The sequence below is a fragment of the Onychostoma macrolepis genome, chromosome 08 (genome assembly GCF_012432095.1).
Source record: "Onychostoma macrolepis isolate SWU-2019 chromosome 08, ASM1243209v1, whole genome shotgun sequence".
Taxonomy (NCBI): domain Eukaryota; kingdom Metazoa; phylum Chordata; class Actinopteri; order Cypriniformes; family Cyprinidae; genus Onychostoma; species Onychostoma macrolepis.
The window spans coordinates 27,117,570-27,144,185 of NC_081162.1; the positions used below are offsets into that span (position 1 = coordinate 27,117,570).

Here is a 26,616-nt window from a genome sequence, read left to right on the forward strand (position 1 = left end):
CTGATGTCACATGGACTGTTTAACTGATGTCCTTGCTACGTTTCTGGGAACATTTCAGTTGTGTTGCTGTCTATGGGAGGGTCAGAGCTCTCAGATTTAATCAAAAATATCTTAATTTGTGTTCCAAAGATGAACAAAGGTTTTACGGGCTTGGAACGACGTGAGGGTGAGTAATTAATGACAGAATTTTCATTTTGGGGTGAACTAACCCTTTAAACACTATTGATACAGTCGTGTGTGTTTACTTGCAGTGCTGTTTTGTCCAGAACCATTTTATCTACATTCAGGTGACATGTTATGAGAGCTTCGTTGAAATCCCGCCCTTTTTGTAGCGGTTCCAAGCCCCGCCCCGCCCCCACCGGCGTCGGCCAATCAGAGAGCGGGTCCGCGAACCGACGTCGCGCTCGGCGGGTTGTTCTGGAAGGGGCGGAGCTCATTTTTCGAGCTCGTGCGGGGCGCGTTCTGTCCGAAAGAGCGCGTGAGAATCTGCGTTCGTTCCCTCGCGGTAAGTTTGTGTGCGGAGCAGCGCTCGTTTCTCTTCTTGTCCTATTACAAGTCTCCAGAAACCGAGTTCAAGGAGGACGATCTTCTACCTCAACGAGTTTAAAAACCACAGCGCTTGATTCTCACTGAAAACTCTTCTCGTCGTGATCAGTGAAATCATGTCTGCCTCAGCGGCTAAAGTCAGTAAAAAGGAACTGAACTCGAACCACGACGGAGGGGACGAGACTTCGGGTAAGCAAGAACGATCGGCGGCCATTTTCACTTTCTCTTTTCTCTTAAACGGGGTTTTAATCGCTATTATCGCTGGTTAATTAGCAGTGGCTCGAGTGTGACTCGTTTCTGTAGACTGTGGCGAGGTGCAGGGCTTGTGATTGGCCGTGGGTCTGGCTGGATGTTCTCGGAGGAACGGCGGCAGCCGGCGGCGGAGGCCATGTTTGATTTCTGGCCGTTCGCGAACCGAGCGCGCCACAAAGCCCTATTAGGACGCTCAGAAAAACCGTTACATTTCAAAAATCAAAGCGCGGGAGTTTGCTTTATTCGAACCGCTAACGGATTTTTCGAAGGAACGCGTGCAGCTAAAGAGCGTGAAACATGCGGAACGGAAGCGTCCGCGCGCTGCTTTATTGTTGTTGTGCTTTAGCTTTAGCCTTAGCCGAGCCACGTCTCCGCCATGATGTAGCACGGGCTAATGGTTGTTTATGCACTTTAACGGGCTAATGATGGTGGAAGTTAACGCTGAAGCGACTTTAAACGCGCACCAGCAGCCGTTTAACTGGTTAAGCGTTCGCGGCGGAAGCAGGTGCAGCGCGATTCCGTTCACATTTAAACCACGCGGCATCAGCGCGGCTCCCTCTGAGTTCAATGCATCAAGCTATTCACGTCACAGAAAATGTACAGTTAATAATAATACTGATTATTCGAAGGAATTATGCATATAATGCGATGTTTAAAAATCTTTAAATTCTACTTTAATGGTTGAAAAGCGCTTAAATTGGGAATAAAAGTATTTTAGCCTATGTTGCGCTAGTTTGTTATTGTTTGGCGAGAGAAAAACTATTAAGTATTTGCTGTTATTGTTCTTTAACACTTGTTTTCTTGTTTAGAAAAAGAGCAGCAAGAAGCCATCGAGCACATCGATGAAGTACAGAATGAAATCGACAGGTATGTTGAACTTTATTGAATGAATTAGCGCGGCAATCCATGCTTTAACACAAGTACATGCTTTAACAGTGCTTGGGAATAGATATGAAATAGTTTCTTTGTTTTTGATCTTGTCCAGACTGAACGAGCAGGCGAGTGAGGAAATTCTCAAAGTTGAACAGAAATACAACAAACTTCGCCAGCCGTTCTTCCAGAAGAGGTCAGAACTCATAGCCAAAATCCCCAACTTTTGGGTCACAACATTTGTCAACCACCCACAAGGTAAGATCCTTTGCATACTGTTCGTACGCTATTTAACCATAATGTTCAATGAATGTTTTATTTAATATTATTTGATTATTTAGTCTCAGCCCTTCTTGGGGAGGAGGATGAGGAGGCGCTTCACTATCTGACCAGAGTAGAAGTGACGGAGTTTGAAGACATCAAATCTGGCTACAGAATAGATTTTGTAAGTGGTAAAAATGGATTTTCATGGCTTACAGCTTTTATGTTTCCATAACTCACCTTCTTTTCCCTTGCCTTTTAGTACTTCGATGAAAACATGTATTTTGAGAACAAAGTCCTCTCCAAAGAAATTCACCTGAATGAAAGTGGAGACCCAACCTCAAAGTCAACAGAGATCAAATGGAAACCAGGAAAAGTATGTGTGATGATGATTATTAAAGAGTTATTTCCACTCTGACTGAATTCTGTCACAAGGTTGAATACTTCCGAGTTTGTAACGTGAATCATTTCTTCTTTTGCAGGACCTCACAAGTCGGTCCAGTCAGACACAGAGTAAAGCGGGCAAGAAGAGGCAGCATGAAGAACCTGAGAGTTTCTTCACCTGGTTTAATGATCACGCTGATTCAGGGGCGGATGAGTTGGGCGAAGTTATTAAAGATGACATCTGGCCGAATCCTCTTCAGTACTACTTGGTGAGACTTGCACTCCCATCTGGAACAACATCTACATACAAATGAAAAGCTTTAAAAATGTGCAGATTAAGCTCGTGTAGACTTGGTCACGGTGGTAGGTTTGTATTATTTGGTCTTTAGAAAGTTTCCATTCCAGTCACTTAAATGATGTGGTTGAACAATTCTTCCAGTTTATGCAGCTGAATGGAAATTGTGAGTCATTCATTTGCGTTTCAAACCCCAACAGGTTCCAGACATGGAGGATGAGGAAGGAGAGGGTGAGGATGAGGACGACGACGAGGAAGGTCTGGATGATATTGATGAAGAGGGAGAAGATGATGGAGAGGAAGAGGAGGATGATGATGGAGAGGTATGTAACCAGTTCATTTAAGGCTGTCATGCATTGATGGTCTTATAAAGAATTGATCTTTCTCTCATTTAAGAGTGCCAGAATTGCTTTTCTTTAAAAAAAAAAAAACATTTGTGACAAGTTTGTCGTTCATCCCTTTTCCAATGAGTTCTTAAAATTCTAGAAAGTGTCAAGTATTGTTCCTCAAACTAGTCAAATATTATATAGATCAAAACTGCTTCTAAATTGACAAATCAACCATTAATTGTGTCTCTTTTTTGTATTGCAGGATGATGATGGCGAGGATGACTGAAGCTGAAATAGAGGAATATTATCCACATTTCCCCAGTCCTGTTTCCAAATTGCTTCTTTGGCTTTTTTGTTGTTTTTTGGGGAGCAAGATGCTTCTTTTTCCTCTGTTTTTTGATTTTGAGCTCCATCTTTCCTCTATCCTGAACTTGCCATGTTGAAGTCCCCCGAACAGACTCAAAATAAACTGACTGCAAAATCTTGCCGACATGGCATCTACCATCTCAATTTCCAAATGCATTTCGAGGTAATAAGCAAAACACTGTAGTTATCGGCCGCATGTCGTCTGGAGTAGACTTGCGAATAGTGTTTTCTGTTTGGTTTTTTTTATTTTTATTATTATTATAAATATATATGTACAAATATGTATAATTTCTTCCTGTTAAAGTTTTGTGTGGTTAATTGATCAGAAGCCATGGTGCGCAGTGATCTGCTAGCTCTAGCGTTCTCCACCGTTTTGTTACTTTATTCTTGATATTTAAACCCTTCATGGTTTAATCAGCAGATAGACAACAGTAGTGAATCCCTGTTACCTCTTGTAACCGTGTCTGTTCAGGAGGGCTGAGGAAAAGAGGGTATGTGGGCACCATCATTGAGTCTTTGATTTTTATCTTGTCTTGTTTTACAGACGTTCACCAGATTTGAAATGGATTACATTTTTGATAAAATAAAATATTAAAAAAAGGAGTCAAATCATGCTTGTAAATTTTTCCCTCGCAGCCTCAATGAACTTAAAGTGGTACACTTAAAACCGAAAAAAAGTCGAGTCGGTTTCGTTCAAATAAAACGCCATGTTTGAGATTCATCCAGTTGCAAAGAAGATGCAATAAATGTTAAAATGGTTTGTTTTAAAGTCAATGGGAAGCTATATTTTACCCTTGGGTCAAGAACAAAGCCAGGCATTTCAGTCATGTTAAATATCCCCATAAAAATAGCTTTATTAAATGGCATGAAGTGTGGTTTGGCCAATCGTCAACTTCTAAAAGATTTTGGTGTCATCAGCAGTGTGGATGCAAAGTGTTCCTGCAGAAGTCTGTCAATTATGAGCGCCACAAATGTCTGGTCCGAACCTTCAAACTCTTCTCGGGTCACCGTCCTGGGCCAATCGCTGGGCTGAAACGCCCAACCTATATCAAAGAAACGAGAAAAATTGTTATACTACTTAAACGGAAATTTTGGGTTAAAGGAATAGTTCACCCCAAAACAAATTGAGAATGTCCACTTTCTCAAGCCATCCAAGATGTTGACATTTCTTCATCAGATTTGGAGAAATGCAGCATCACTTGCTCTGCAGTGAATGGGTGCCGTCAGAATGAGAGTCCAAACAGCTGATAAAAACATCACAATAATCCACAGCACTCCATCAGTTAACATCTCAAGAAGACAAAAGCTGCGTGTTTGTAAGAAACAAATCCATCCTTAAGATGTTTTTAACTTTAAATAGTTGCTTCTGGCTAAAATACAAGTACTCTATTCATAATATTGCTTTCTCCAATGAAAAACTCATCTCATCTTAATCAGGAGAGAAATATGCACCGATCAGGCATCGTTTACAAGCCAAATCAGCTTTGTTGATAGATTGGAGTGGTGTGGATGTTTTTATCACCTGTTTGGACTCTCACTCTGACGGCACCCATTCACTGCAGAGCAAGTGATGCAGTGCTACATTTCTCCAAATCTGATGAAGAAACAAACTCATCCTAATCTTAAATGACCTGATGAGAGGACAGTAAACAAATTTTTCATTTTTGGGGTGAACTATTCCATCAAATGTACATGAACACAAGAGGAAAGTTACTTGTTTTGCAGTACAGTAGCATGAAAATTGCATGTAAGCTCATTAAACAATTAGTGTGTGTGTGTGTGTTAAGAATAGATACTTCAAACTTGTGTACAAGTTTCATATAGTATAACAATATGTACTTACGTTTATGTATTTGGCAGACGCAAAAAAAAAAAAAAAGAATGAACTCATCACCTTCATGTTGCTATCGCCATGCTCTGCTGTTTTTTTGAGCAATGCATTACTTATTGTACTTTTAAATGCTTACTTATACTATGTGTCTACAATATTTTAATGCATTTCATATGAGTAAATACCGAACCCTATAAACACCCACCTAGGTGTGTTTTGCACCGCGGGCAGGTGGCGACGGTCCACGCGTGACCCGGATACCAGGTGAAGTGAGAGTCCGCCGGCCAGTGCTTTAACACATCTGCTCGCTTAAAAGTCACGACTTCAAACTGGAAGCCCTGCGGATTCTCGAAGAGCTGAACGGAGACGCGCTTCCCTCCGATCTCCGTGTGGTTCCGGTGCGACAGCGCCAGGCGGCTGGGAACGAACCTCAGGTCCGTGTCCTCCGCCACCTCGTGTCCGCAGGAGCGGCACAGAAGCAGCCCGGAACAGCCCAGAGCGAACCGAACCCAGTCACACCACAGCGCCACGACACACAGCGCCGCGGGAAACTTCATCAGAAGCATCCTGAGAGAGAACAACACTTCCCGCCACTGCGCGTAACGAGCGCAGCACAAAACAACAAGCGCTTCTAGTTTAAAACTCGCGTGGAATCATAAAACTGTTGTTTAAAATCGAATTCAATGCAATAAGCAAACTAACGTTACATTTCTTACTGCTGAAACAGAACACAAACTACTACTGCGCTCTGGAGCGTCACTGCGCAGTCACTAAATGACAGCGCCCCCTAACGGCGGGAAGTATTAGTTTATTAAATACATATGTGACCCTGGACCACAAAATCAGTCATAAGGTTCATGTATAAAAGATGAATAAATAAGCTTTCCATTGATGTATGGATATGATAATATTTGACTGAGATACAACTATTTGAAAATCTGGAATCTGAGGGTGCAAAAAAATCGAAATATTGAGAAAATCGCCTTTAAAGTTGTTCAAATGAAGTTCTTAGCAATGCATATTACTAATCAAAAATAAAGTTTTGATGTATTTACGGTAAGGCATTTACAAAATATCTTCATGGAACATGATCTTTACTTAATATCCTAATGATTTTTGGCATAAAAGAAAAATCGATAATTTTGACCCATACAATGTATTTTTGGCTATTGCTACAAATATACCCCAGAGACTTAAGACTGGTTTTGTGCCTAACCCTAATATGAAAACAAAAGAAAGCCACTTTCTGGTACATTAGATTTAAAAACACACATAGAAAGAGTCAAAATACACTTGGTGTACTTGGTTTAATCCTTATGTCATATAAAATCATAAATACCCGCATCAATATACAGTACATTTCATCTTAGTGTACGCACATGAGATTACACTCCATCATCATATTGAAAATAAGGCTTATGTTTGGGGTAAACTGATAATAAATTTTGGTTGGAGGATAATTTTCATAAATTTGAGATCGGATGGATAGATTAAGACACCAACATGTATTAAAAACAAATAAAAAAAAATTCTTACATGCTCAAATGAAAGAAAACTAACTTGAAGATGGCATGATGCTCGATTAAATAAATCTTACAGATGAGAAAAATGCATTAACACTCGTGCGTCCATTAAACAGTATTGGCTTATACTTCATTTAAGTGTAGAATATATTGAAACATTTATCAGGTGTATTTCCACCAATCAGGACCGGAAGAAGGCGGAGCCAAGCTCGCTCTTGGGAACGGGAACCTGCTTAGTTCTTAAAGACGTCTAGATAAGAGACAGAAGAGATGCAGTGACTATTAGTTACTAAAAATCTGGAAAATATAATTTAGCTGCTACAAACAAGACACTTACCTCTAGAAACTGTTTGAGTCTGGTTACAGAGCCCATCTGACCGGTGCTGGTGACCGCTTCAATTCTGAGGAAAGGAGGTTTAATTTAATCAATAAGGGCTGTTTTACACCATATTTGTTTTTGGTGATGTAATCACCGAGTGACATTTATGTTTACACCTGTGATGATAAAAGAATAGTTCACCCAAAAATTTACATTTGCTGAAAACTTACTCAACTTCAGGCAATCCAAGATTAGGATGAGTGTGTTTCTTCATCAGATTTGGAGAAATGTAGCATCGCATCAGTGTCTCAGCAATGGATGCACTGCAGTGAATGGGTGCCGTCAGAATGAGAGTCCAAACAGCTGATAAAAACATCATAATAATCCACACCAGTCCATCAGTTAATGTCCTGTGATGCTAAAAATCTGCATGTTTGTAAAAAACAAATCCATCATTAAGACGTTATGTAACTTTAAATCGTCAGTTCTGGCCAAAATCCATAATAATGCTGTTTTGGACTGCTTTCACTTGTAAACGATGCTTGATCTGTGCGGATTTCTCTCCTGGAGGAAGCATTATTATGGACTCGTATTTCATCTTTGAAGTCAAAAACGTCTTAGTGATGGGATTTGTTTCTTATAAGCACGCAGCTTTTGTCTTCTCCAGATGTTAACTGATGGACTGGTGTGGATTATTGTGATGTTTTTATCAGCTGTTTGGACTCTCATTCTGACGGCACCCATTCACTGCAGTGCATCCATTGCTGAGACACTGATGCGATGCTACATTTCTCCAAATCTGATGAAGAAACAAACTCATCTACATCTTGGACTGGCCTGAACTATTCCTTTAAAACAGCAAAAAAAAAATTATTTGCTTTTCGAAGGCCATAAATGCAATACATTTACAGTAAAATAAGGAAATGTCTTCACAAGGACGGGTATTAATACCTTGGAAAGTATTCTTCATAAATAAGCAATATGAGTTTCCAAAACTGCCCTCGATATTGTTTCATTAAGGCATTTCCACAGACCTAAAGCCAAAAAATACATTGTCATGAAGCAAATACTGAGTGTGAGCAATAATAAAAAAACAAATCATTTGCAAAAGTAAGATGATTTTACCTCTAGGAAGTCGAAGAGAATAGTTGCTGTGATGTCAGCCAGCGGCTCCATGTTGAGGAGTTGTGCCAGCCAGCGCCAGCCGTGATTCAAGCCGTGAGGATGAGGCTGATGAAGAGACACGCTTGTGTTAGAGATTCAGCTTCTTATATGCAACACTCGCATCAGGATTAAACTCTACTGTCTGTTAATGCATGTTGAAGGGAATATCACACACCCCTTGTTTGCCGGTATAAGGCCATCTCATCTGGATTATTGCTGCATAGAGACGAATCATTCCTGACATTCTCTTCAGAAAGCTGTCCTGCCCTTCAACTTTGGAGTCATCCACACGGTATCCCAGAATCCTGATGGAAAAGACACACTCATAATGCTTTAAACTCTGATCAGGTGAAATGCTGAAGGTCTGGCTGCCAAAAGAGGTGCTCTTATAATTAAAAAGGCAATATGGTGCTTATAAAAGCAGGGTTATTACAACTAGGGATGTAAATGATTCATTACATGCTGTTAATAATTTATTCGATTTTTGATTAATAACATTTTACAGACTGCATATTAATATGCTGATCTTTTTGAACAAAAAACAGGTGAAAAATCAACTCATTTAGTAAGAAAATTGGTCATTAATGTTGCATGCACTTTAAATGTTTAAGCAGGCAGAGTGTAAGGTCTTTGAAGTAAAACTGGAGCTACTGCATCGTTCAAAAAGTAAACGTGTCTTCATTTGAAATTTAAAGTGCAAAGTCAAAAGTAATATGTTGGATATGTTGTTCAAGGCATAAAAAAAATCTTTCTTAGAAAAAAAAGGAGTGCCATCTGTATTTCCTATATACAGAATAACATTAATAATACCAAACATCGATCTGGAATCTCTTGAATTGCCATTTATAAATGGAGGAAACTATAATTACAGGCATTTCTTCTTTATTTACGTAAAATTGATATTTACATTGCAGTCAAAAATTAGTTAGGAATTTAAAGGGTCCGTCTGTAAGCATTTAGATTAATTATTAATTTATTGTTAATTTTAATGAAAATGAAAAAAAAAAAAAAAAAAAAAAAATTAAAACTAAAACATTTTTCATTACTTGAAAGTTACTTTTCATCTAGTTTGACTTGAAATTCCAAAATAATATTAATAAAATTAATGAATAAAAATTAATAAAAGCAATATATAGAAAAATATTTAAATAATAAAAAGTAAAAAAAAATTTTTCAATAAAATAAAACTAAATTATTAAAAACAACTGAAGTTAAACTAAAAACAGAAAATGTAAAAATAAAATCTAATTCAAAATATTAACAAAATACTATCAATGATACTAAAATAACACTAAGACATGCCTGTGTGCACAGACGAATGACTCAAAAACCAGAGCAGGTAGAACGTAAATATACATTTTGTGTCTCCTTAATTTAATCATAAAACGCTTTTGGCCAAGTGACTGAAGAGTAGGGTTGGGTATCCGATTCCGATTCTAATCAGGCGGATCTTAAAATACTTTTTACACGTGCGTTTTCTTTCAAATATGTTCACTTAAGACAAAAACAGCTGTGTTTATGATGATATACTGATGTATTTTTGTGCATATTGGTTGGTAAATGTGAAAGAGAAGCACTGAAATCTTCTTCAGTGGAAATGCACGGAACCGGTTCTCGATACCCAACCCTACTGAAGAGTAAAGCAACACACTTACTTCTGATAATCCTCCACAGACGTGCCACTTTCCATGGGTGGATAGTGCGGTACAGCGTATGGGCACTTCTTGTGGAGGTGGGCGAGTATAAGCTCTCCAATTTTAGGATGCAGTTCCCAAATGCCTGACGCCACAGCGGCGATGGGGAACGCTGCCGAATGATTGGACGCCACCTCCTCTTCTCCTTGTTTCTGTGAATGAGTTATTAAAGGGGTCATCGGATGCAAAATTCACTTTTACATGTTGTTTGAACTTAAATGTGTGTTGGCAGTGTGTGTACACATCCACTCTATAATGATAAAAATTCACCCAATGTTTTTATTTATTTATTTTTGAAATCCCCCAAAATAATAACCGCTTTCTCAAATCAAGCTGATCATCTGAGCCGCTGAAGACACAGTGGATTACGTTAGTCTTTGAAGGGAGTGCGCTCCCGATCTACCTAAATGCATTTATGTTTGCGCAAATCATTCGTGATCCAGCTTCACCTCCAGAAGAAGTGAAAATACGTTTTTTTTTAGTGCTATCAAACAATTAAATCGCGATTAATCGCATCCAAAATAAGTTGTTTACATAATATATGTGTGTGTAATGTGCATATTTATTATGCATATATAAATACAAACACATGCATGTAAATGTTCAATATATTTATATATAATATAAGAATATAAATGTATATATGTAAATATTTTGAAAATATTTACTGTATGTGTGTGTATTTATATATACATCATAAATATACACAGTACACATATATTATGTAAACAAACTTTTATTTTCTATGCGATTAATCGTTTGACAGCAGTTAAAGTTAAGAGTCTCTCAGAGAGCGGCTCGTCAGAGGGGCGGGGTCAGCAGAGCTCATTAGCATTTAAAGGGACATGCACCGAAACGGGTCACTGTGAACAGAGCTGATTTTGACAGGGTAAAAAGGGTGTTTTTTACACAACCATTGAGAAATCTTAACCAAAGTATGTTATAGAGTTTTCATTAAGACTTTAAAGAATCATATCAACTTGTGCAAAATGAGCATCAACTTTATTTGCCTTTAAAAATCTCCTTTATGTAAAAATCTGCCTTACCACAAATTTTTCTGCCAGTTTATAACTGACAAAGTCCAGCCCCTGAGGATGCTGGGATGTAGAGACTGTCTTTCCAGCGGATGTCACTGGACGGCTGGACAACAGCTTATCGATCTTCTCAAAGGCCTCCTTCAGCGGCGCGCCTACATGCAAACCACGTTTAAAGGAAAGTAGCAGACATGAGGTGAACTTTATGTTAGTGATGCACTGAAATTTCTATTTTAATGATTCTTCATTTTGATGAACTGACATTGATTCTTAAATCAATATCAATGCCTTTTTCAGTTGATGTGTAAACAAAATGCCACTAAACATTACTTGTAGCACACCTACAATACAATAAATCACAATAAACTTGTGCTGTGTTAGTTTTGATATGAAAAAGTCTGAATGTTCAAATTATGTAAATTTTATAACAAAATTCAAACAATAAATGCCATTTTGGCACATTTTAATGTGGGATCAGATCCAAAGCTCATTAATTAGCCAAAAAATAACTCTAGAAAGGAGCATTTTGCTAAATATATGGAATTTATAACATATTTATTATATTTTTATATCACTGTTAGTGACGTCTTCATTATTTAATGTATTTTTGAATAAATCTGTTATGAAAACAAGTTATTACAGCTACTGTTTAAATGTTTATTTACCAGTGAATTAGAGTAGAAACATCATTATATCATTAAAAAGTTTAAAGTTTAAGATCTTCTAAATGTTTGAATAAAACTCAGCTTTTATTTGAACTGTCAATCATTAAATAAATTTCATTAATTAACTGATTGTTAAAAAAAAAAAAGAGAGTATAAAACATTTTCGTTACTTGAAATAAAATGAACGTTAAATGAAATCAAATAAAACTTAATTTAATGTTTTTAATTTTATTTCTCATTTTGTTTAGTTTAACTTGAAATACAAAAATAACAAACTAAATAAACTAAAATTAATTAAAAAATAAAAACTATATATAATATGCATATACACTATATATACATATACTGTATATATAAACTGTACAGACAAAAAACAAAAAATGACAGAACAGCAACATAAGTATTAAAACTAAACTAATTAAAATTAAAGAAAGAATAGGAAATATAAAAAAAATGTAGAACAAAATCTTAATAAAAACTATAATAATATATCAATAATAATACTAAAATTACACAAAGTGTGCATAGACAACTAAAAAAACAGTTCAGACGGAAATTTATTTTACTTTTTTCAGCAAAATGAAAACGTTAATTTCACTTTCGGTGTTTCTCTCAAAAACCATTTCAGTTCATCATTACTTTATGCTGGTCTCTCTCACTTTCGTCTCACCTGAGATGTTTGCGATCTGGCTCACAGGTGTGGTTGCGGCCTTTTGCAGCTCCATTTTTAATTTTTTCATCTGCAACATAAGGGCAAGATAATTATTCACTACAACACAATACAGTCTCCAATAAATGCTACACAGAGCTGACAGGCGTCTAACCTGCGTGTCTTTAGCTTTGCTGAGCTGATCAAACGCCTGAGCACACTGACTGGACGAATCCTGCAGTGCGTGGTACCATTTTAAAGTGCTCTCATCTGCTCCTGTCTGAAGACCTGCAGATGAGATTGACATGAAGTCATATTTATTTCATTAGTGATATTTACATTATACACTGCTTGCTTTTAAACCTTAATGCATGTTCTTTTGCTCCCTCACCCTCTTTCTTGGCTTTCTCTTTAGCGGACCGTGCTGCAGTTTTCTTTTGCTCCTCTTGCTGGGCTTTCAGCTCCTCGTGCCTCTTCTTCTTCTCCTCCTCTTCCTCCTGCTCCTTCCTCTTCCTCTCGGCAGCCTGTGCCACCTCGTCCTGCAGGTTTCTGACAAGTGACCTCATTTCCTGTAGCGCTCGCTCCGCCACGGTCAAATCCTCCACGCTGAGAAACTGACCCTGCAAAATGCAAATGATTTATGATTTACATTTTTGCATTTCGCAAAAGCTTTTATCCAAAGCGACTTACATTGCATTTAAGTTATAGGAGCCTATCATGCATCATTATAATAAAGTATATGTATTCAAGTAAATATACATGCACTGCCAGCCATAAGTTTGGAATATATACCATTTTTTAAAATGTTTTTGCAATAATCTCTTCTGCTCACCAAGGCTGCATTTATTTGATCAAAAATACAGTAGAAATGTGAAATATTATTACAATTTAAAAGAGATGTTTTCTATGTGAATATACTGTACAACATAATTTATTTCTGTGATCAAAGCTGAATTTTCAGCTAGTCTTCAGTGTCACATGATCCTTCAGAAATCATTCTAATATACTGATTTGCTGCTCAAAAACATTTCTGATTATTATCGATGTTGAAAACAGTTATGCTGCCCAACATTTTTGCGGAAACCGTGATATATTTTATTTTTCGGGATTCTTTGAATGGCAGTGTATCACAGTTTCCACAAAAATATTGTGCAGCACAACTGTTTTCAACATTGATAATAATCAGAAATGTTTTGAGCAGCAAATCAGCATATTATAATGATTTCTGAAGGATCATGTGACACTGAAGACTAGCTGAAAATTCAGATTTGATCACATGAATAAATTACATTTTCAAATATATCTCAACAGAAAATAGTTAGTTTAAATTAGTTAGTTTGATCAAATAAATGTAGCCTTGGTGAGCAGAAGACCCTTCTTTCAAAAGTCCAAATATAATAGTAAGATGAGGTGGATGTGGACTCACGTCTGCAGAGGCCGGAACCACCTCTGACACCTGCGAGCAGAGCTGGTTGCCGCGGGTGATGTAGGGGGTGTGGTCAAGGGCGGGGTCAGTATGTGTGGAGGGGCGTGGCTGTAGGAGCTGATTGAGCTGTAGCACTTCCTCCTGTATGGCATTGATAGCTCTGTGCCGCTCTCTTCCCTCCACCTGCCGCTGACGCTCAAGCTCCGCCTCCCGCAGACGCTGCTGCTCCGCCTCCCGCAGACGCAGGTTCAGGATCTGCAACACAGAAAACTAGGCTTTTACCCAACATAGGTCTGGTATTCCAGGTATTGCCATTTATTTAGTTATTATATAAACCAAGCTTTTTGTGGTATTACAGTCTAACCTGCAGACAAACCAAACCAATGTAGAATGTTACAGAGATCACAGACAAAACTGAATGAATGTACAGTAAAATATAAGGGTCGATAAAGCCGGGAAAACTGATGCGTGTATTATAGCTGCATTAAAGGGCTGCTCTAAGCAGTGTTATTTTAGTATCACTGAGATTCTAGTGGAGTTTTTATTAATAAATTGAATTAGTTTTAATATATATATATATATATATATATATATATATATATATATATATATATATATATATATATATATATGTATACATATTTATATTTATATATACAGTGTATATTCCATTTTAAATTTAATTAAATAAAATGTTGTGTGCTTTTGCCTTTTCTATTCATTTTTTTTATGTCTGTACAGTTTATTACTTTTTTTTTCTTCAGTTGTTTAGTACATGATAAAAAAGCAACTCGCTGAAATACAATAATTGTAAGTTAGCTTTTTAGATTTTATATTAAAAAACTATATATATTATATTTTTATATTTTGTTTCAGATAACATTAATTTTATTTCAATTAACAAAAAAATGGTTTTAGTTTTAGCTACCTAAAAAAAATTGGTTCTAAGTTTAGAATAATCTTTACTGACAACATTTTGCACTGGAAATATACTTCCACCAATTCAATTTACTTTAAGTTAAATTTCATTTCAACTCATAATATAAAATCTTGTCTACTTGAATCTCATATAACTTAATGAATGAATCTGAAGATGAAATTTATTATTTTGACGAGTTGGTAATGGAAAAACATACTGTATGTTGTCATGACTTCATCATATTTTTTTTTTTACAGTTGATTACAAACATTTTTGCTTTAACAAAAATAAATGCTGCACATATCTGCTTTTAAACTCTCTGGAACCCAGAACGTATATAAAGTATTTTTTGTTTATTTAAACAAGTCAAAATTATTTCCTGTGTCAATGGACATTATGTCACAGATGCTGTTGATAAAGCTTAACTTGTACTCAATCTGGAAGATTTCTGAAATATTAGATCTTAATAATCCATTCAGACTCACTTTCATTCTGTGTCTGTGTTCCTCTCGCAGCTTCTCCTGCCGGCCGAGACTCTCCTGTGTCCTTTCAGCACAAAAAACACTGCTTAAACAACTAATTTAGCACATGATTCAAACACATAACATGTAATCATCTTAACTTGTAAATGAGAATGAACAGTTCAGAAATCCCTTACTCTTTCTCCATCATGTCTCTCATACTCTGGCGCTCCTGTCTCTGTTTGAGCTCCATTAACTCCTCGTAGCGTTTGAGCTGCTCAGACTCACAGTTGGCAGCTGTGGCCACCAGCCGCTCCTGCTGCTCCTGTCTGAGACTCAGCTCCGCCTGTGAGAGAACACACACATGCATTACATGCATCAATGAAAGAAGTCTCTTCTGCTCACCAAGGCTGCATTTAATTGATCAAAAATACAGTAAAAATAGTACAATATTTTTACAATTTAAACTAACTATTTCATATTGGGATATATCGTACAATGTCATTTATTTTTGTGATCAAAGCTGTATTTTCAGCATCATTACTGCAGTCTTCAGTGTCACATGATCCTTCAGAAATCATTCTAATATGCTGATTTGCGGCTCAAGAAACATTTCTGATTATTATCAATGCTGAAAACTGTTGTGCTGCTTCATATTTTTGTTCAAATGAACAGCATTTATTTGAAATAAAAATCTTTTGAAACATTATAAGCGTCTTTACTGTCACTTTTGATCGATTTAATGCATCCTTGCTGAATAAAAGTATTCTTTCAAAAACAAAATTAGTGTACAAAAACATCTTCATCCTGTTGTTCCAGATATGGTACCTTTGCTTTGGCCTTGTGTTTCTGCTCACACATGCGGATGCAGCCGGCCATCTGTGTGGCTCTGGGCGACAGGACGGAAATTGCTGGAGGTGAGCTTGCTACAGGACTCACAACAGAATCTTCCTTTATTTCTTCTGCATTCTGGGATCAAAAATGCATGAAAATTGGAAAAATCAGCATTGCACTCCTATGCTTATGGAAGCCCGTTTCCGCCACTGAATAAAAAATTAAAAAGGTAATTGCGACTTTTTATCTCACAATTCTGCCTTTTTTTCTCAGATTGCAATTGCGAGTTAAAAAGTCATAATTGTGAGATATAAACTCGCAATTCTGAGAACATATCAGTCTTTCGCCCCCTTAAAACTGGACTTTAACTCGCAATTGCGAGTTTAAAAAAAATCAGAATTGCGAGTTTTTTTAGTTAATTCTGTCTTTAAATCTCGCAATTCTGACTTTATAACTCGCAATTCTGTGAATAAAAGTCAGAATTGCGAGTTTTTTAGTTAATTCTGACTTTATAACTCGCAATTCTGTGAATAAAAGTCAGAATTGCGAGAAAAAAAGTCAGAATTGCGAGTTTTTTAGTTAATTCTGTCTTTAAAACTCGCAATTCTGACTTTATAACTCGCAATTCTGTGAATAAGTGTCAGAATTGCGAGTTTTTTTAGTTAATTCTGTCTTTAAAACTCGCAATTCTGATTTTACAAAACGCAATTCTGTGAAAAAAAGTCAGAATTGGGAGATAAAAAGTCGCAATAACCTTTTAAAAAAATTTATTCAGAGGCGAAAACGGGCTTCCATATATGCCAACACAAACTCAAGCAAGAAACTGAACAATGGATATGCATTAGAGCTTTGATATAAATTATTAAAGTCGAGATGAAAGGGAAGTAGCGACTGTATTGTGAAGTACATCAGAGTATATCAGATTATCAAAAAAGAAAAAAATTTAAGGCGGAGTCTTGGTTCTATGCATCCAAGCTGTTTATTGGATGTTGAGATGTTTGTATGCAAATGAGCGTGAGCTTGCAGGGGCGGAGTTTAAACAGACAGCAGGGTGGCCGATGACCAAATCTGTTAATCAAACAAGCATGTGACTAATTATTACAATTCAACTTAAACCACAAATTATCTTGCAGTTCCCAATAAAGTTGTTCAAAGCCGTCATGCAAGTGCTCAATGAAATTTGCACACTTACATCTCTGTTCAAGCTCATACTTTTTGTGAGCGATTCTTGAACTTTGTTTCGCAACACTCAAGTTACTGTCTCTTCAGAATGAATAAGTGTCTGCCTAATGAATGAATGAATGCACAAAATCAAGCTTAGAAAGCGAGGACATCACCTGCTCATCATCCTCAGCGTGGATGGAGAACGGAGGTGGAGAGGTGGGAGATGAAATCTGTCTGGGACTCGTCTGGGAAAATGAAGCTCCAGCAGCAAGATCTTCCGAAATCTCGGGACTCGTATCACGAACACACGAGGACAGAGAGCGGGTCTTGAGCAGTGGACGAGGACTCAGTCTCTTCAGAATCTGTCCTGAGAGAGGAGAAAGACTGGACACCTCCATACACCCCGCCAGAATATCCTGCAAAACAGACCAGGGTTAGAAGAAACAAAGATTAAATCATTTATTCAGCCTTTATAAAAAATTCCATAACTACTTGGAATATTTAGTATGAACACATTGAATTTTGATTTTAGTTGAACAAGCGTTAAAATGTCCAACAAATGTCACCATTCCATCATAAAGTGTTATAATAGAGAAGAATGAAGCACATTTATTGACATTATTCTTATGAATGTTTTTAATCTTTGGTAAAATACTTTAATATCTATGTGAAGAGTTTTATTCATTATTAAATTAACATAATTATTATTATATAATGTATTTATGGCTCTAGCAGAGTAAGATCTATAACTAGGTACTGTTTCTGTACCATGGTACAGTGATCGTATCACATAATAATACCATGGTATTCTGATATAAACATGTAGCCTAGTTATATTCATATCCCTTGGTATTATAATATCAGAATAACATGGAATACATGTTACAAAGCAGCACGGTACGTTTAAGTAGTAATAAAGGTGTTAAAACTCCATAATTATCAAATATGAGCTAAATAAGGCGTTAATATTTCTCAGTTTATCAGCATGTTTACCTCCCCTTTTTCCAGCCAGTCTGGATTGTATTTGATTTTCCCCTTCGGAGAGTTTTTCAGGGCTTCTAAAGTTTCCCATCGTAGACTTTCAGAGGGCATTTTGGAGGCATTAAAGTCTTTTTACCTCACACCGATTTACTTTACTTCAAACTAACTGCTAGACACCGCTGTAGCCTAAACAAGCCGCCGGTGCTCACTGCCACTTCCGCCTGACTACAAAATAAAAGTCTGGACGACGCGTATCGATAATTCTTTTACACACTACATATTAAGCATTAACATGTAACGCAAACGCGTAAATAGAATGTTAACAGGATTAAATTATAATTTTAAAATAAATTAAATTTATATAAAATTTATATTCAAATAGTAATCTATTTGACATTGTCAGTAGATGGCAGTGGAGATCTGTAACATTGATCGCGACGCGCTGGTAATCACCACAGAAGAGCGCGCGCGCAGTATGGCAGGGTCACACTCAAACTGGAGGGTCAGTCTGATTACTTTATCTCTGTATTTTTCGTTAAATGGTGATTAAGTAACTCGTTTTGCGGTTGCATTGTAAATATAAGGTAATATCACGTTTTTAAAGTGTACTTGCTTAGTGAAGTATAGTTAACCTCGCACTGTCAGACCTTTATAGTGTACTCAGGATATTTCATATTCACCTGAAACAAACACTAACAACCTTGTTTTTGCCGAATTGCTTTGGTTAAACCTTGGTGTTCTTCATAAATATTGTACACTTACAAAAAAAGCACTGTGGCAATACCATGGTACAGTGATTGGAGTTTTTGTATGTGTAATCTTTCAGTGTACATTAAAATATATCATCCAAGATGAACATGAGTTTGTTTCTTCATCAGATTTGGAGAAATGTAGCATCAGCAATGGATGCTCTGTAGTGAATGGGTGCCGTCAGAATGACAGCTGATAAAAACATCACAATAATCCACACCACTCCATCAATTAACATCATATGAAGACAAAACCTGCATGTTTGTAAGAAACAAATCCATCAAGATGTTTTAACTTCAAACTGTGAGTTCATAATAAAACTTCCTCCTGTGAAAAAAAAAAAAAAGTGCATCAGAAAAGATTACTTTTTCATTGGATGAAGCGTTATTATGGACTCATATTTTAGCTGGAAGCAACTGGTTGAAGTTAAAAAAAACGTCTTTGTTTCTCAAATACACAGCTTCTCACTTAATTTTATCAGCTGTTTGGACTCTCATTCTGACGGCACCCATTCACTGCAGAGCATCCGTTACTGAGACAACATTTCTCCAAACCTGATGAAGAAACAAACTCACCTACATCTTGCATGACCTGAATGTGAGTCATTTTAATTTTGGATGAACTGTTCCTTTAAAGAATATATTTTTCATTTTGTCCACAGCCACCACGTTCATGTGACGTCTACTGGTGTGAATTCAAGCACTGCAAGAGTTTATTTAACAGATTCCATGAATACTACACCTACGGCAGAGCACCGGACTGCCAGCAGTGGAAAGAAGACTATAACACCTGCAAAGAGTGGGAGAAAAACCACAGCACACACGCCAAGGTGAGTCCGTGTGTCGCTTTTAGTTTTAGGTCCGGGCCACCTTGCTGTTTATTCTAGCCACTAATCACTTAGTTTTCCTTCTACTCCTCTATCATCTCATATGCACCATTAGGAATCCCTCCAGGAGAGCGAGAGGAAGCGAGTCGCTGAGCAGAGGAAGTTCACTCCGGTCTGGGAGCTTCGACAGACGCCTCCGGCTGATTGGCACCTGCCGCTCAACCAGGGCAAACCACAGGACTCGTAAAGGACTATTTACGACGCAAGAAAGTACTTGAGTTGCATGAACTTCTGCTGGGAATCTCCTCACACTACCTCTCCTGGACTGATGCATTTCTGTTCTGTTGTAGATCTGGTGCTCCGTGCAAAGCAGCTTAAAAATCAACGTCTTGAGCGAATGTTGAAATATAAGCATTCGATGACCCTAGTGAAAAATGAATATACTAAAATGTATTTGAGATACATTTATTTCATGCCAAGTATACTACAAATGCATTAACATAAACTGGTATACTTAAAGTCTGCTAAATTAGAACTAATGTTGTGCTTAATGCACTTTAATTATGTGGAAGTAGTGCTGAAGTCCAACTAAAGATATATGAAGTGGAACTATTGCAAGTATGCTTCAGGTACACTTTAAATATCTTGCATTTAAAGATCGATATTATAAAAGACCACCGTGCAATCATCAATAGTGACATTAAAACACATTTAAGGTTTAATATTAAGAAATGTACATTGTGCACAAGTAGTACTCCACATAAAGTTGAATTATAATTTTTAAAGTCTCTATGTCAGTAAATATGTTAATAGATTTGAACTATACTTGGTGTGAAATAAATGTATTTTAAATAATTACTTTTTTACTAGGGGAGAAAGTCAGTATAGCACGAAGTTTATTTTCCATTTAAAATATCGCAAAGCCACATCTGCTGTTAATCAAAAGGTATTTTAATGCTGTACACGTGTTAATGAATGAAAACATGCAATGATATAAATGTTTTTTGTGGATGTTTTTACAAGAGTTTGGCCTTCATTGGAGACTTTATTTATTGTGCTACAGAAACCAGAAATGATAGTAAATGTGAATTTATTTGTAATTATATGAATTCCTCCCACTGTATCACTGGCCTGAAGCTAGAAACCATAATAAAGGTATGGTAACACTTTACACATGTACTTAATATTATAATAACAATTAATTATGCATAATTACATGCAAGTGACCCTAATCCTAACCATGTAGTTAATTAATATTACTCAGTATTTAAATGTGTGACTACACTGTAACAAGGACACGTTAAAATAAAATGTAACCAAAGGTATAAATAAGGAAACATGATTTAAAGACACATCAAGAATTGCAAAAAATTTATTGTTTTTTTTAATTCCAGATACACCACCTGTGCTGTAACGGGTGTTGACAAATATTCATTTGCAACATTATTTAATGATGATTAACACATGAAGAACAACGATTCAACAGTCCATTTCTCTGATGTTTCTGACCGCTGCTCTTCATCAGACCAGAAAACAATTGTTTCATGCTCAAGCTCACCTCACTGTGTGTAAACTCGAGTAATGTCGTTGTATTTGCCTTCTGGAGCCTCGTAGTTTGTAATGGGGGGTGTGTAACTGGGTCCCTCGTGCTGGAAAGGGAATATGTTTGTATCTGGGCTGACCGCTGCTTTATAAAGCTCTTCTGACTCCAGCTTCAGCTCGTCCAGAGCTTGTCTCTGAGCCTCCAGCGCCTCGTTGATGGTGTCCATCTCCGTCTGGTGCTGGGTGTACTTGTATCTGGACCATTCCTTCAGCAGAAGGGCTCTGCGCTCGCTCTCCTCAAAAGAGAGTTTAGGAGCGTCACGGATCCTGGAGCACACATTAGAGCCAATTTAGTTCAAATGGCCTAATTGCAATAATAAGAGGTTCCACTCTTGTTTATTTTCCCCCCTTCTTTGTACCACGCAAGACATTTTCTTAAAATCAAATTTTTTTGTGTCTGCTTTACTAGGCAAAAGTTTAGAATAATTAAGATTTTTTAAATGTGTTTCTTCTGCTCACCGAGGCTGCATTTATTTGCACAAAAAAAGCAGTAATATTGTGAAATGTTTTTAGAATTTAAAAGGACTGTTTTCTACATGAATATATTTTAAAATGTAATTTATTTCTGTGATCAAAGCTGAATTTCCAGCATCATTACTCCAGTCTTCAGTGTCACATGATCTTCAGAAATCATTCTAATATGCTGCTTAATTATTATTGGTGCTCAGTTATTAGTAATGGTCGTAGTAATTCTTATTATTAATGGTGATAATTCTGCATTATATTTTTTCAGGATACTTTGATGCTTTTTTTCAAAATTATTTGAATCAGATAAATACAGTTTAGTCATGACAGGAACAAATTACATTTTAACATAGCGTTATTTTATAGCGTAAAAACATTTTACACTTTTACAACTGTTTTCAACATAAAAATCAGAAATGTTTGTTGAGCAGCAAATCAGCATATTACAATGATTTCTGAAGATCATGAGACACTGAAGACTGCAGTAATGATGCTGAAAATTCACTGCATCACAGAAATAATTTAACAGATATTCATATAGTCATAATAATATTTCTGTTTACTGCATTTTTGATCAAATAAATGCAGTCTTGAGCACAACAGACTTCTTTAAAAAATATTTAAAAATCCAAATTATTCCAAATTTTTGACCTGTAGTAAATAAAATTTTCATACGTCCATAGATTTTACTAGTACTCTAAAATGTATAAAACAGTAAAGAATAAAGTAGGTGTATTATTTTACCTGGTCTCATCAAGGCACTTGGCTGGTGTAATAAAGTCTTCGATGGGAATCATTTCTGGTGAAACTTTCTCCAGCCTTTTGAGCTTCTTCTTCAAACGTTCCTTCATCATTATCTCTCGGCGCGGGTCCACCTTCTTCCTCTTCTTGGGTTCTGCTCTGTGGAGTATAAGAAACATTTTTTTATGCATTGATTACAGTGAAAAACCCTTACAAAAATATATTCAAAATATTCTCTCTATATATATATATATATATATATATACACTGCTGCTGAAAAGTTTGGGATCAGTAAGATTTTTAATGTTTTTTAAAGAAGTTTCTTCTGCTCATCGAGGCTGTATCTGTTTGATCAAAAATACATTAAAAAAACTGTTATTTTGTGAAATATTATTGCAATTTAAAATAACAGTTTTCTATTTTAATATACTTTAAACTGTAATTTATTTCTGTGATGCAGCGCTGAATTTTCAGCATCATTACTCCAGTCTTCAGTGTCACATGATCCTTCAGAAATCATTTTAATATGCTGATTTATAATCAATGTTGGAAACCTGCTTCATATTTTTTTGGGGACCTGTGATTTTTTTTTTTAAGGATTCTCTGATTAATAAAAAGTTAAAAAGAACAGCATTTATTTAAAAAATAAATTTTGTGTACAATGCTATTAAAAATTTTGGGGTCGGTACATTTTTTCTTTCTTTTTAAAAAAAAAGAAATTAATACTTTTATTCAGGAGGGATGTGTTAAATGAATAAAAAGTCATAGTAAAGTTGTTAGAAAAGATTTCTATTTTGAACAAATGCTGCTCTTTTTAACTTTGTATTCATCAAAAAATCAAAGAAAAAAATATCACATGTTCCAAAAAAACAATATGAAGCAGTGCAACAGTTTCAACACTCGTAATAAATCAGCATATTAAAATGATTTCTGAAATATCATGTGACACTGAAGACTGGAATAATGATGCTGAAAATTCAGCGCTGCGTCACAGAAATAAATTCTATTTTAAAGTATATTAAAATAGAAAACCACTATTAGAAATTGCAATAAGATTTCACAATATTACAGTTTTTTCTGTATTTTTGATCGAATAGATACAGCCTTGATGAGCAGAAGAGACTCCATTAAAAAACATTTAAAAAAAAAAAACATTATATATATATATATATATATATATATAAACAAAAAACTGATATCGTGCAAAACATGTTATGGTAAAATACTATGGTGATTTATGTAAGGGAATAGTTTGTATCTGCACTGACCTCAGTGGCACAGAGGTTTTCAGGGAAAGCACTGATGTGAACCAGTGACTGTGTCTGACAGCAACCACAGAGCTGCTACTGTAAAAGAGTTATTCTTCATCATCATCATAATGACCTCTATGAGAGACATACTGATATTATCACATGCGCATGGATATGCAAAGACAAATACGTACCATGATACTTGACTCGATATAATTCGGCTTGCAGCACGGCACACAATCCCCGCCATAATTTACAGAAATATCGACTTTAAACGTATAAATTTTGTAGAGTTAAAACGTGTTTTACACCTTCCGGCGGACCAATGTGGAATGGATCTATAGGTCAAGGTAAAAACACGTCCGCTTCTACATACGCACTTTCCGCATTAATGTATTTTCATCTTCTAAGGATAAAAAGTATAATTAAATATCATATTTATTACATATGTATTTTAATTAAATGTAAATGTACGATTACGTGAAAAGGAAGACATTATTTTACATAATATAATGTTTGAGAGGTTTGCCGAATGTTGTGAAGTGAATGTTGAGGGTAAGTAGGTGAAAGGTCAGCGCGGTGTGTTTCTGTCAGTGAAGCTCAAACGATCACAATCACGGTCATGTCTCTCCTAAGAGGTATATAAACTTTATATACATATATATATATATTTTTAAACTTTGAAATAATGCACTATACTGAACCTGTCGAATGATTTGTTCGTTGTATCTGGTTTTGCGCTTGTTTTTTGCACTGCACTTGAACTTCAATGTCACTTTTATTAATATACGTTACTTCAGTTTCATATTTGAATTTATTTATTCGTTTTTTTTCCCTTTACCAGTAAAACAGCTCTAAAATATTAATAGGTGCATCTACTCTTTATTAAAATGTCATATTTATTAGCTTTAGTTTAAATCCTCATTACAAATCAAAATATTAATATAAGTGACCTGTTCTGTAGGAAACTCGAGCGTCAGATTTTGCAAACTATGTATAAAAGTCGTTACTGAGAGAATTAGGTTAAAGGTGAGGTCAGTGACACATCATAATCTGTTGTTTACTCTTGTAATGTTTACTCTTTGGCCCTATTTTAATGTATAATCTGTGCACGTTGGTTATAATGCAATAATGTCTATGTTTTGGATAATAAAGTGTTGTTTTCTGCAGGAAACTGACCGTCTCTCTTTTCTCTCTTGTGTGTTTGTGCAGGTGTGTTCATTGTCTCGGCTAAGAGGACGCCGTTTGGGACGTATGGAGGAGTTTTGAGGGAGCACAGCGCCACGGATCTGGCCGAACACGCCGCTAAAGCCGCTCTCGCTGCGGGGAACGTGGCTCCTGAGCTGGTCAACAGTGTCATCGTGGGAAACGTCATGCAGGTGAGACACTCTGAACGACTAGGGACACACATTATAGGAATCATCAAGGGCGTACATTTCATCTAAACTGTAGGAGGGACAATAAACATAAAATTTCTCTCAAGATCAATTTTTGAAGGGGACACAAATAACACTGACTTAACTTAATATGTGAACACAGAATGGAGACCGTGTTTAAATATGAGTTCGGTTTATAGGTTCACCACGCGGTCATATTATAATTAATAAATTATTTTGCGTCCTCCACATAGTATTTTAGGTTTCGTCTGGGACTGAGGACGTCTTGTAGATATGTAGATATTCAACCGCACTTAACATCATATTGAGCAAAACCCAACACATTGGTAGGTCTACAATATTAGCTTAATATCAGTTATTTTAAGTATATGTCCATTATATTATTTACAATACATGGAGTGATTTATAATGATATATTTAGGGGGGACAACCCTCAGATGAGAGGGTCCTGACCTGCGATTTACGCCTCTGGTAATCATGAGCAGTACAAACAGCTGATAATTATTTTTTATGTTGAGTTGATAACCGTGATACCTATTTCAATGGACCTTTTTCACATTTCCGGGTTTCTCAGCAGCGGAAGTCATCATAGTTGGGTTAACTTGAAGAGCAGTGAATGGGAGAGTACCGCAAATATATCTTTTTGCATTTCCATTTGCTCAAGTAGCAAAAGAAAAACTTCATGATAGTGTTTTCATGACTTTCAATAAAAGGAAAAAATTGAGAGAGACTGATAACGGCAGTCAGAAGAGAGAACGATGTCAAATTTACCGTTCCTCTCATAGACGCTGCATTAGAAACACCCTCGCATTAGCGTTGACTAGTTTTTTTGTAATTTGATGCAAAGGTGATATAATACAAATTATAGTGTTATCGTAAATTAAATAATATATATATATATATATATATATATATATATATATATATATATAAACTTTTGAGGATTTACCATGGTTCTTGTGAAAAGGGTCCATAAAAAGTTGATATTTATGTAAGTATGTAAACAGATTTTATATGTGTATATATTTAATGTTTATATACTTATAGTTAAAAAAAGAATAATAACATAAAAAAAAATTTCTGTTATACAAATCATGCAAGTAAAATTGAGCATCAAAACTTAATATTTTTTCAACATGCCATTGAAAAGAGTTACAACATCGATCAATTTTGATTTATTATTAATCTAGAATAACTCAGTGTTGTGGTAATATCATTTAGATACTATTACAGATTATATAAATATTTTGAATCAGGTTTAATTTTTCTACTTTCAGTTTTCATTTTATTTAAAATAAATTTTTTGCTTGTCATTTTTATTAGTTTTTGAAGTACATGTCTTATATGCTATTAATAAATGTATATGTAATATATGTTATCACTTTTATTTCAGTTTTAGTTTAATTATTTTCATACATCAGGTTAGACTAAATTAAAATGACATATTTTGCTTTGGCAATATAAAAAGTTGTTTATATTTTAGTTGACAAGTAATGAGCATCCCTTTTTGTGGTTTTAGTTTTCGATTTTAGTTTTATCTATCCATAATAACCCTGGTCTAATTTGACACTACCTACAGTGTATGCTCACCAATATATCATATATCAGCATATTAGAG

General features: G+C 35.8%; 6 protein-coding genes across 8 annotated transcripts in view; 3 read left to right on the plus strand and 3 right to left on the minus strand.

Annotated features, from left to right (window-relative positions):
* Positions 1 to 432: 432 nt before the first annotated feature.
* On the plus strand, positions 433 to 3,906 carry seta (SET nuclear proto-oncogene a). The gene is made up of 8 exons (XM_058784341.1): positions 433 to 735; positions 1,608 to 1,665; positions 1,784 to 1,926; positions 2,010 to 2,113; positions 2,192 to 2,305; positions 2,412 to 2,582; positions 2,809 to 2,931; positions 3,200 to 3,906. The coding sequence occupies exons 1-8, from the start codon at positions 663 to 665 to the stop codon at positions 3,221 to 3,223; spliced, it is 810 nt and encodes a 269-aa protein (XP_058640324.1). The 5' UTR covers positions 433 to 662; the 3' UTR covers positions 3,224 to 3,906.
* Positions 3,907 to 4,023: 117 nt separating this feature from the next.
* On the minus strand, positions 4,024 to 5,962 carry si:ch211-51h9.7 (uncharacterized protein LOC558400 homolog). Its single transcript, XM_058784344.1, has 2 exons — positions 5,340 to 5,962; positions 4,024 to 4,346 (listed from the first exon to the last, which is right to left on the minus strand). Exons 1-2 carry the CDS (start codon positions 5,698 to 5,700, stop codon positions 4,192 to 4,194), a joined length of 516 nt encoding a protein of 171 aa, XP_058640327.1. The 5' UTR covers positions 5,701 to 5,962; the 3' UTR covers positions 4,024 to 4,191.
* Positions 5,963 to 6,391: 429 nt separating this feature from the next.
* On the minus strand, positions 6,392 to 18,187 carry gle1 (GLE1 RNA export mediator). 2 transcript variants are annotated; one of them, XM_058784339.1, is made up of 16 exons: positions 17,980 to 18,097; positions 17,160 to 17,402; positions 15,817 to 15,957; positions 15,186 to 15,334; positions 15,013 to 15,073; positions 13,609 to 13,863; positions 12,574 to 12,802; positions 12,358 to 12,470; positions 12,204 to 12,273; positions 10,881 to 11,023; positions 9,796 to 9,986; positions 8,316 to 8,445; positions 8,102 to 8,206; positions 7,928 to 8,010; positions 6,995 to 7,058; positions 6,392 to 6,907 (listed from the first exon to the last, which is right to left on the minus strand). In XM_058784339.1, the coding sequence occupies exons 1-16, from the start codon at positions 18,076 to 18,078 to the stop codon at positions 6,839 to 6,841; spliced, it is 2,145 nt and encodes a 714-aa protein (XP_058640322.1). In that variant the 5' UTR covers positions 18,079 to 18,097; the 3' UTR covers positions 6,392 to 6,838. The 2 variants fall into 2 exon arrangements, with proteins under 2 accessions (XP_058640322.1, XP_058640321.1); XM_058784338.1 differs by lacking the exons at positions 6,392 to 6,907; positions 6,995 to 7,058 and having other exon boundaries at positions 7,921 to 8,010; positions 17,980 to 18,187.
* A 128-nt stretch (positions 18,188 to 18,315) lies between these two features.
* c08h22orf39 (chromosome 08 C22orf39 homolog) lies at positions 18,316 to 20,801 on the plus strand. Its single transcript, XM_058784345.1, has 3 exons — positions 18,316 to 18,469; positions 19,379 to 19,546; positions 19,659 to 20,801. Exons 1-3 carry the CDS (start codon positions 18,374 to 18,376, stop codon positions 19,788 to 19,790), a joined length of 396 nt encoding a protein of 131 aa, XP_058640328.1. The 5' UTR covers positions 18,316 to 18,373; the 3' UTR covers positions 19,791 to 20,801.
* A 135-nt stretch (positions 20,802 to 20,936) lies between these two features.
* On the minus strand, positions 20,937 to 23,951 carry mrpl40 (mitochondrial ribosomal protein L40). Of its 2 annotated transcripts, none has more exons than XM_058784343.1 (4): positions 23,796 to 23,951; positions 23,620 to 23,694; positions 22,355 to 22,510; positions 20,937 to 21,412 (listed from the first exon to the last, which is right to left on the minus strand). In XM_058784343.1, the coding sequence occupies exons 1-4, from the start codon at positions 23,849 to 23,851 to the stop codon at positions 21,103 to 21,105; spliced, it is 597 nt and encodes a 198-aa protein (XP_058640326.1). In that variant the 5' UTR covers positions 23,852 to 23,951; the 3' UTR covers positions 20,937 to 21,102. The 2 variants fall into 2 exon arrangements, with proteins under 2 accessions (XP_058640326.1, XP_058640325.1); XM_058784342.1 differs by having other exon boundaries at positions 20,939 to 21,412; positions 23,620 to 23,697.
* Positions 23,952 to 24,138: 187 nt separating this feature from the next.
* acaa2 (acetyl-CoA acyltransferase 2) overlaps positions 24,139 to 26,616 on the plus strand; it is an 8,134-nt gene continuing 5,656 nt past the window's right edge. The window contains 2 exon segments of the mRNA XM_058784340.1: positions 24,139 to 24,239; positions 24,814 to 24,980. Coding sequence (XP_058640323.1) covers positions 24,224 to 24,239; positions 24,814 to 24,980 — 183 coding nt within the window. The 5' untranslated portion in view covers positions 24,139 to 24,223.